Source organism: Phyllopteryx taeniolatus, chromosome 19 (assembly GCF_024500385.1).
Source record: "Phyllopteryx taeniolatus isolate TA_2022b chromosome 19, UOR_Ptae_1.2, whole genome shotgun sequence".
Classification (NCBI taxonomy): domain Eukaryota; kingdom Metazoa; phylum Chordata; class Actinopteri; order Syngnathiformes; family Syngnathidae; genus Phyllopteryx; species Phyllopteryx taeniolatus.
In genome coordinates, this window is record NC_084520.1 from 7090747 (window position 1) to 7101389 (window position 10643).

Below are 10643 nucleotides of genomic sequence, written 5' to 3' on the forward strand. Positions count from 1 at the left end.
TTGAATATCATGAAAGAAATAGAGCTCAAGACTTTGTCAACAAGGCTTTATTTACAATGTACATATACATGAAGGCTACCATACTGAAAAAGTCAAGACAGTTCTTTATAACAATGGAACTATTGTTAAAAAAAAAAAAAAAAAGTTTACCTATTTCTGAAAGAAGGCAGATATGCAATTTGGGATTGTAGCAGAATGCATGAACTACTAACAAGTCACGAAGCCCATTGTCCATGTCAACCTGATATAAGAATGCTTTAAGGTGATGCTTGAGAACTCTAGTTAAACTGCACTTGAAAATGAATAAGGCTGGAAGTTCTTTTTGATATATCGAGGTATCTCATAAATCAACAAAATATCACAGGACACAACTTACATTACCAACATTTAGCACTCCTTGATAACCAACCGTCCCAAAATGTGAGCGGGAGAGAATTTGAACACGAAACAAAACCACAGTAGACACAACAGAACTCCCTTGTACTAGTAAATGTAGAATAAAAATTGAAGGAAGCACAGTAGTATGGACAAAAACAATATATTTAAACATTTAATAGCTCCAACTTTAGCTTCTGTGCGGTTTTGAATTGAATTAGATAAGAAAAAAGGTCAAATACTGTAATTTCTCGTGTATAATGCGCACCCATGTATAATACGCAAAGTTGACCCCAAAATTCTGGGAAACCCTTCTACCTATCAAAACATGTATGTAACAAGTATCAGAATTTTGTTCTGAAGTTAAGCACTTTATTTGGACACGTAATCCTTTTTTAAATTGACTTGCTCTTATTTTGAAATTCACAGCCCTACTTTTAGTGAGTAAATTCGTAAACACACAGTTGTTTGATTACCCAGGCACAATTTGTAAGATGGGTACAATTATTAAAAGAAAACATGAAAGACCAGGCGAAACACATTTAAATTTTATTTTAATGGGATTCAAATTCAATGGTCAAGCATTTCAGACCATTATCATTAAACAAAACCATAAAGAAATTAATGATGGTTGTTGTACATTCACCAGTCATATCAAAAACAAAAAACATTTCACAAATTCTGCCAGGGTATGTAAACTTATGAGCATAACTGTACATATATGCAGTCATACATATCCCTGTCATAGTGGAATGAAAGCGTAGGCTACACCTTTTTTATAACCACTAGGTGGCGGTGGCATTTTGGAATGAAAGTGTAGGCTACACATTTTTCATAACCACTAGCTGGCGGCATACATTTATAAAATGTGAAAGTTTTTTACCCATTCGCCCCTATACCTATGTACAATGCGCACTATTGACAAAAAAAATTTTTGGGGGGGGAGAGGGGGGATGCACAAATTATACACGAGAAATTTCGGTAACCTAAATTGGTATTTTCTCTGTGCAAGCATTATTTTGGAAAGCCAGTTTAGTTTTGCTCCACAATGATCACACCTTCAGTAAAGGCACTACAAGTATCATACTGTTGATTGACACGTCAAACATTTGTTACAAAGCTGAAGATAAAATGCAAAGACAGTGCGAGGTGCCCCCCCAATGCACACACAATCTCACACACACATCGCCACAACAATGTAATTCCGTGAATAAATTGTAATAATTTCCACCTGCTTAAATTTGGGGGGTGGGGGGGAATTGCATTAAACATGGATCAAATTGAAAGGAACCTGGAAATAATCCAACACTATACTATGAAATGATTGCTACATTAACTATTGCAATCGCTACATTGTCACCTTTTGTAACTAATCTTAAAAAAGATCTAATAATGATAAAAGGTCACTGATAAAAGATCTCAGCCAACATGACAAAAGTACAGAACACGAGAAGCACTTAAAAGTCGTCCTCTCAAAACTCCAGAGTTATCAGGTTCTATTGCATTATGCACATGCTCTGCTCCTCTTCAGATTCTTTCTCATTTTGTCACCCCCAAACCTCACCCTTTGATTGATTTATTCATACATTAGAAAAATAAATCAAGTGTAGTCTAGAGGTCTTCTGGCACCGCTCTTGAAAGAGAAGAGAAAGGAGGATGAGTGAGATATTGTTGGTGTGTCATTGCATCATGCGTGTTTGTGTGATGACTTGGAACAGTTAACAAGGCGACCACAGCAGGAAATGACACCAGTGCTCTGGTCTGAAAGGGTATTTTACCCTCTTCCCCCCACCTTTGTTAGGCAATTTTGGCTATTTAACACTATGGCTGACAAAGAAGAGTCCAAACAAAGTCACTAATGCAGCATTGTGCTACACGTCATTCATAATTCTGTTTTCAGTCCCTTACAATTTTCCGAATTTGGCCTTGTACTTTCCCACGATGTTCTTGAAGGAGCCGCACTCCTTGCGCAGGTCCGCCACCTCCGTCCTCAGCGCAGAGTTCTCGCGCTCCAGGAACGCCGCTCTCACGGTGATCTGGTTCTCCTTTAGCCTGCGGGCATCGCGTGAGCGCTTGGCGGCCACGTTGTTCTTCTTTCGTCTCTGCCAGTACTTCTCGTCCTTAAAGCAGAACATACCACATTTTGTCAATTTTCCTCACGTGGTTGCTTTGGTAACCTGGGTTGGCTTAAGCCTACTGCACACCGAGCAACGCCGCTAAATTCAACTGAAGTGGACAATCACACAAAAATAACAGTCGGCGACTCACCCTCACACAAACAAATTGCTGCAATGGGGAAAAAACGCGACCCTTGGTCTTATTGGAAAACAACATTTTGAGGCACTACATGTACTGTCCTTTTTTTTTTTTTTTTTTTTTTTTTTACTACAAACAGCATGGTGCGATTGACAAGAAAAATAAAAATAAATCTGATTGCCCTGGCTGCTGTAGCTATAATCTTTATTATTCTTTTTGATATTGACTATTAGTTAGTTAGCCAGTACATGCTAACTGGCTAATATACAATATTAAGAGGACAAGAAGGAAGCCATGAATGAATTAAATTCATGAGATAAAAGTGATACAAGGATTTAGAGTTGTGTGGTAACTTGTCTGCTCATGTTTGCGCTTATTGCAGGGCTCTAAAAGCATGCAAATAACAGGAATGAAATGAAAAGACCGCAAAACGTAACTTTCCTCCAAGAACGCTCATCCCTAAACAACCACATGCCAAGAAGAGGAAGTGCTGGATGTCACAAGCCAAAATTGAAGCTCTATACAGATCATACACAACTCCACTGAGGTCAGGGTTCACCATACCAAACCGTTCCACGACAAGCTAAATTTAAATGTATGGCTTAGAGGAAACAGTTTTCAGATCATACACCCAAATGCATCATAATCCTCGGACCAATCCAATAGTAGAAAGCAACAAACCTCTTCAGGCTAATCCTGTGTTATTCTCAGTGAGCAGCATTGTGAAATGCATTCATTTCATATTCTGTTAATTGGAACTCTTTATTTCCATTCCAACATTGCCATTGTGGTCTTCAGCTCAGTGAAAGGATACAATCACAAATACAAGTGGGTGAGTGGTCTTGAGAACCGTACTCTCAAGTCTTTCCTCTTGAGGGGGGGAAAAAAAGGTACAGGTACAAAAAAAATATATAACATTAATGGCTTTTTTGCGCTTTCAAATTCCACTGGTCAAACACATTCTATCCAGTTATTAACAATTTCCTTTTAAGGTGTGTTTTTGTGGAAAAATATTTCTTTCCTGTCAACACAGTTGTTAAATTGGTGTCAACAAGAGTCACTCACTGACTGGAAAGAAGTGCCGAGTCACTGTGAGACACCACACCAAAACGGCTTATCTGCATGTGGAACGGCTGCCTGCACTACCCAACACACGCTCTCAATGTAGCAATCTGCATTTGAGGTGGTTAGCCACTAAAATTGAATAAAATAGGTCTCTCTTTTTTCTTTTTTTCCCTTGTTTATTCAGCAGTTACATCCTAGCAGTGACGTTGGGGCACAAACGGTTGTACTCCACTAATTCTGCCAGACAACAAGTGGCTACACAAAAATCTGAGCAAATTCCGTGATCTAAGATAGCAAAAACATTGTTTTAACTGTGAATTTTGCACATCTGTTTTATTTGCTACATTTCGATTGAAGGAGAAATTGGAAAAGAAACACACTAGTTGGGATGAAACCCACCACTTTATTTTTTTCACATTAAAATGCGACTTCGCCTCAGTATGAGTCAATATCCAATCTTGTGAGTTGCTTATTGCAGTGGTCCTCAAACGTTTTACACCAAGAACCAGGCAGAATTTGTATTCGTAACATACAGTATGCATATGCAACATTATGCAGTCTGAACATTACCACTATACTTGAATATACTGTAGGACAGTAAAAAAAAAACTGTTCTTAAATAATAATTCAATTAAAAAAATGAAAAATTGATGTGAAAACAAGAGTTCTAAAAGATTACATACACTTAAAAGTGTACTTAACAAACGTACTCGTACCAAGAAGCTTACAATGACACGACGAGATCCGATTCATTCAGAGTAAATCATCGTAGTAACTTTATTGTGATAGTCTGCGGACCCAAGTATGAAAGAAGATTGCCCCCTGTACGTACCTTCTGTTCTTCAAGAACAAACACTTTCTTGGCCTTCTTAATCATGGGCTGAGGCTTGAGCTCTTCAACGCTGAACTTGTGCTTGCGAGGGTCAAACAGTTCGCCCCCCGGTACACTCGACAGGACCAGGTCGGTGGGGTCCGGCTCGTAGTTGACGTCAACCTCGACGTCGTCTGGATCGATGTCATCCGCGGTCGCTCCCTCTGTATCTGTTGTCACTTCTGCGGAGAAAGACCAGGAAGTTATAGTTTGCACAGGTTTACAAGTGCACTGTAACATACCGAGGACCCAAAAATTCTAATTTCACAATTATCAGTATGTATTTGCAGCCGCTAAGGGAAGGTTACACTTCAAACAACCAACACCTTCTTCCCTTTCCACTCACCTGTTGTTACATCACACGTGATGTCAGTCACTTTTGTTATGATCACCACCTCTTCACCGCACTTGTCCAGCTCGTGAATGGGCAGCAGGGGCGCGTCAGCCGGCTTAACCGCCACGTCCTCCGTCTTGACCTCGACGTGTTCTTCGGGCGAGGTGGCGATGCCGTTCTCCATGAGGAACTCTTCGAGGTCCATGTACTCCAGGTGGAAGTTCTCTCCATCGTAGGGAATGGTCTTCTCCCAGATAGCGGGCGTGAGGGCTGCAGACGGCCCCATCCCACTGCCGCCTCCGCCGACGTCGGTGATGTCGTCCAAACCCATCTTCTCCTTGTCTGTGTCTAACACAGGAAATTAACACAGTAACACTCCGTGTTGGATCTTTTCACACATGTAAAAATCTGCATCAAAACAATTACGTCCGTAAAAGGCACAATTGTGTTGACGGTCGTTCTCGTTTAAACGGTGGTTTAAAACGCACACATTTGGAAATATGCTCTTGGGGAGTGTGTCAAACAAATTTAAATATTAAGACAACTATAATCGGCATCTGGCTGACTGACTTTAGTATGGGAACAAACAAAAAAAACAAGACTTAAATCAGATCTCAAATGTCAAAATTCAAACTCTGCAGTCAGCACTATTTTGCAGACAAACAAAAATACCATTGCTAATAGATTGAATTGGATAGTTTATGTATGGACAATAGTTATATTTTCTATTTTGTGTAGCGCACTTCTTGTACATATGCCATTTATATTACATATATTTCCTATAGCCACAATTGCTGCTGAAATGATGCAAATGTCCCCATTGTGGGACTAATAAACCTTATCCTATCATATATTACAAATATTTATTAATAATAATATACTTTTAACCTGCCCACATTCTGAATTGATGCGTGCAGTGACGTACTAATTAATTTCCAGTTCAGACACGGCGTCCTGTGTGGCTGTGTATTATTTTATATATATTTTATCTCTAAACGCGTATTAATTAGCCTGTTATTTTGTTGTTCAAAGTTGGTTATTCTCTGCAAAAATGCAGTTCCAGCCAGACCTATGTGACAAGTCTATAGTATCACCAAATGACTTATTTAGATGTTTTGCGACTCCATGTAACGTAGCAAATTAGCATCAGTGATTTCCATAACAAAACAAAACATTTGACAGCTCTGGTTTTAAGCGAGCGAGTCTCAGCCATGCAGTCTATGTTGTGTTTTACAACAATACTTAACTATGTCTAATTTTTTTTATGTTACTGTGGTGGATGAAATAGTGAAGGATCATATTTGAAAATGTGTCCATTTTTCCATCCTGATTGGTTAGTCAGCGCAAAACCTGTTAAGAGCTAATTTTGAAGAGCAAAACATGTCTACACTGCTCAAGATGAAGTAGGCGCCACTGATAAGACTGCATTTTTAATCAAGAATTGATGGGTTCTATAATTGCAACGTGATGCTAGTGGAATTAAGAAGTGAATTGAGTCAGTTAAGACACCACTGAAGGCCAGGCACATAGATTGACGGTAAATGTTTATTATTCTACATTCATTGTCCCTGTTCAATACACCAATAAACAAATAAATGTATTGGTCATAAAATGTGCTTAGCAAACACAGGAGGACAACCTATTCATGGTTTTGTTGGATGAAGACAAAACCCATAGGTTATAATTCAGCAAGTGCACAGTCACAACGCCTTAAAAAAAATAACATTTTAGGAATGTTTGCCTCCAACATCAAAAACAATAAATAAATAAATACATTTTCAGACATATTTAAAGTTAGAGGCGTGTTTTAACCTGGCCTGCATGGTGAGACAGGTCAAATTAAGTCTGCTAAAGTACATCACGTTCAGCATAAAGCATCTTTTTTTTTTTTTTTTTTTTTTTTAAATCACGTTGTTGATTTAAATCCGGTTTTAAGCAACACGCTGCTTTGTTTACATTGCGCCTTACCATCGTTTTTTTTTTTTTTTTTTAATCACGTTGTTGATTTAAATCCGGTTTTAAGCAACACGCTGCCTTGTTTACATTGCGCCTTACCATCGTCACCGGCCAGTATATTCAGCGGAGGCATTTCCATGATTTTCTTCAGAACCACCGGCAAAGCAGTGGGGGCCCCGGCAGCCGCTTCCAGCGTGGCGACGATCGCTTCGACCGACATTATCCCCTCGCTGTTGACGTACTTTGCTCGCGTTGAAAACAAGACGCTCTCAGCTCGCTAACTTTTGCTCAACAGTTAACGCCGTCGAGTATAAATATTCGCGCGTTCGCTATTCCGTAGCAGGTCAACAAGCCGCAATTCGTCGACAGAGTTGTCACACTTGCGAACCAGATGAGGCGGACCGCAGCTTTTGGTGTGCGGAACAAGGCCGCACCCTTTCCCTGCGCTGATTGGTTGAAATATCATAAATATTAATAGACAACTCTACGATTGGGCGGATTTGCGTGAAGAACCAATGGGAAACGTGGTATCAAATAGCAAGAGTTGTCATTGGTTGACCGAGTTACATATTGCAGAAAACGTGTCACGAAGAAAATATTCTATTTTATTTTTTTAAAACACTCATACAGCCTGTACTGTACAGTATAGGACAAGCTCACCTTTTTTTAACAATTGTATTAAATCATTCGGCAACCGCTAGTCCAACTGCAAATGTTGTGTATGCTGTGTACGTTGTGGGCGGGCCTGACGCAGCTATCACGTGCGTCATGTCAACACGCCATTGGTGTCATGTGCACATGCATAGAAGGAGGCCCAAAATGTCTTGTCAACATCTTCATTTGGCAAATCCTCGCTGTTAACCTTTTAATTAAATATGTTGACATCGTCAAGCATCCATCCATTGATTTCTATCGTGCTTATCCTCCTTCGGGAGCCTGATTGGAGAGGCAAGGTACACCCCGGGAATGGTCAACACTCAATTGCAGGGCACATATGGACAAACAACCATTGGAAAACTCATATTTATATCTATGGACAAATTCAAGTCTTCAATTCAATTGATCTAACATGAATGTTTTTAGAACGCTGGAGGAAGCCAGAGAACATGCAAACAGCGTACAGGAAGACCAGAGCCGAGATTTGAACTCCTGCTGAACTTCCAGAACTGTGAGGCGGATGTGCTAACCACTAGGACACGGCCCATGAAATCATTTCCTGTGTTGCACCAGTCTTAATAAACAAATGTAGGAAATGGGAAAGAAGAGGCTGTTTCTCAAATTTTGCTTGAGTCACTGTGACTCTGCTTTTTTTTTTCTTTTTTTTTTTGCTTTTACACCATAATAGCACAAAAGAAGTCAAAAGGCCACACTAAAAACTGTGCCATACCTTAATTTCATTTTAGTGGCTGGATTTATAAATCCCACCTACCTACAGGTGCATCTTAATCTTACTTCAACCACAACTGCACTGCGCTGCACATTATCCAACATGTGCTCCACTATTTTTACAGTCATAGTCACATCACGATCAATTATTTCTTGCGGTGTACTAGTCAGAATGAGAAAAAAAATTGGAAATGGGAAAATTGTCCAAGCATTCCTGTCATAGACATTTTTATGCCAAGACGCCTGAAATTAGGTCGTTCGAAGACTGGAAAAAGACGTTGCTTGGATGGCAGCATATGTTTCCCCAAAACCTATATGTATCTTTCAGCATTAATGGTGCCTTCACAGATGTGTAAGTTACCCATGCCATTGGCACTAACACAGCCCCATACCATCACAGTTGCTGGCTTTTGAACTTTGCGTCCATAACAGTCCGGATGGTTCTTTTCCTCTGGCCCGGAGGACACGACGTCCACAATTTCCAAAAACAATTTGAAATGTGGACTCGTCGGACCACGGAACACTTTTCCACTTTGCATCAGTCCATCTTAGATGAGCTCGGGCCCAGAGAAGCCGGCGGCGTTTCTGGGTGTTGTTGATAAATGGCTTTTGCTTTGCATAGTAGAGTTTCAAGTTGCACTTACGGATGTAGCGCCAAACTGTATTTACTGACATTGGTTTTCTGAAGTGTTTCTGAAGTGTTCCTGAGCCCATGTGGCGATATCCTTTACACATTGATGTCGGCTTTTGATGCAGTGCCGCCTGAGGGATCGAAGGTCACGGGCATTCAATGTTGGTTTTCGGCCTTGCCGCTTACATGCAGTGATTTCTCCAGATTCTCTGAACCTTTTGATGATATTATGGACCGTAGATGATGAAACCCCTAAATTCCTTGCAATTGTACGTTGAGGAACATTGTCCTTAAACTGTTCGACTATCTTGTCTTTGTAGTGTATTCGATTAAATATAGGTTGAACATGATTTGCAAATCATTGTATTCTGTTTTTATTTATGTTTAACACAACGTCCCAACTTCATTGGAATTGGGGTTGTATACACACGTATGTATACTAGTGGGTCACTTCTGCACTCAGCTTGGATTATTAGGGTTATGCAACAAGCACGCAATAGTCTGCAGCCATTTTTGATGATGTGTTTAACATCACAGTGCTAAATGAGTGTGTAGGTGTTTGTTCTGGCGGCTCGGTGGCCGACTGGTTATAGCGTCTGCCTCACAGTTCTGAGGGGTTCAATCCCTCAGGCCCCGCCTGTGTGGTGTTTGCATGTTCTCCCCGTGCCTGCGTGGGTTGTCTCCGGGCACTCCGATTTCCTCCCACATCCCAAAAAACATGCATGGTAGGTTAATTGAAGTCTCTAAATTTTCCCTAGGTGTGAATGTGAGTGCGTATTGTTGTGTGTTTGTATGTATGTGGCCTGCGATTGGCTGGCAACCAGTTCGGGGGGTACCCTGCCTCCTGCCCGATGATAGCTGGGATAGGCTCCAGCACGCCTGCGACCCTAGTGAGGAGAAGCAGCTCAGAAAATGGATGGATGTGTTTGTTCTCACTTACCATTTGCGTCAAAACTCGGGAAAGCAAATGGAGTTTCCAGAAAAGCCTTGCATATCTCTGGGATGTCTGCTGTAGTCATGTTTTTATCCTTAACTTTGACGCTTTAAAAAAAATAAAAGTTCAAGAAAATACATTTGTCAGAGGCTATAACGTCAAAATGAGATACGGAGCTGATGCAGCGTCAGAATCTGTGAGAAGACGGCTCTCATTCAAGACTGACAGCTATGAAGTGTTTGGAAGGGAAAAAAAGTGAAATTTGTGTCAAACTTCACAGGTTACTTAATAATCCCCGCCCAAGTGCCATTCAGGGCCAATCATCTGCTTACATTTCCTCAAGTCATTCTCGCAAGCACCGCTAAATGGTTCTAATGGCTGCCAATCATGAACTGTGAAGATGTTACTTAAGTGAAAAAAAAATACAGACGCTGGTTGCATAAATCGTATACAGTACTTAATTAAACTAAGGAGTGGCGATACATAATGCAGTTAGTAAAGTGACTGAGAAGCTGAATGCAATATGCATCACCACCGTCAATAGTTCTTGCTAAATGAGTCTTAAATGTCTGATTTGCTTGTGTAACGTAACCTGAGGAGCCGACGAAGACTACACAGTCAACACCCCTTATGATGCAATCGTTGGATTGTTTTGAACACCAGTTTGTCTTGAAGTTGTTTATTCATTGATTTTTATTTTTTACTGAATGGTGAACATTACATTTTTATTTATTTTTTTATAAAAGGGGTTAAAGTCCTCTTAAAGTTAAAAGTACAATGGCATGTATCATGTTTACACATCAACATCAGTTTTGCCCGAAAAATGAAAGACTCA

The 10643-nt window shown here is 40.2% G+C and overlaps 1 protein-coding gene across 2 annotated transcripts; it reads right to left on the bottom strand.

Annotated features, from left to right (window-relative positions):
• Positions 1–31: 31 nt before the first annotated feature.
• Positions 32–10047, bottom strand: tefa (TEF transcription factor, PAR bZIP family member a). 2 transcript variants are annotated; one of them, XM_061756219.1, is made up of 5 exons: positions 9815–10047; positions 4914–5249; positions 4529–4749; positions 2284–2495; positions 32–2008 (listed from the first exon to the last, which is right to left on the bottom strand). In XM_061756219.1, the coding sequence occupies exons 1-5, from the start codon at positions 9891–9893 to the stop codon at positions 1987–1989; spliced, it is 870 nt and encodes a 289-aa protein (XP_061612203.1). In that variant the 5' UTR covers positions 9894–10047; the 3' UTR covers positions 32–1986. The 2 variants fall into 2 exon arrangements, with proteins under 2 accessions (XP_061612203.1, XP_061612202.1); XM_061756218.1 differs by lacking the exon at positions 9815–10047 and adding an exon at positions 6957–7291.
• Between the last annotated feature and the right edge of the window lie 596 nt (positions 10048–10643).

Bases quoted from the DNA above. Each gene is read 5' to 3' on its own strand.
- tefa (XM_061756218.1), bottom strand. From the start codon at position 7,077: ATGTCGGTCGAAGCGATCGTCGCCACGCTGGAAGCGGCTGCCGGGGCC. The intron at 5,250-6,956 runs GTAAGGCGCAAT...TTCCTGTGTTAG, and splicing joins TATACTGGCCGGTGACGATG to ACACAGACAAGGAGAAGATG. The intron at 2,009-2,283 runs GTAAGGGACTGA...TTCTCTTTCAAG, and splicing joins AAGGCCAAATTCGGAAAATT to AGCGGTGCCAGAAGACCTCT.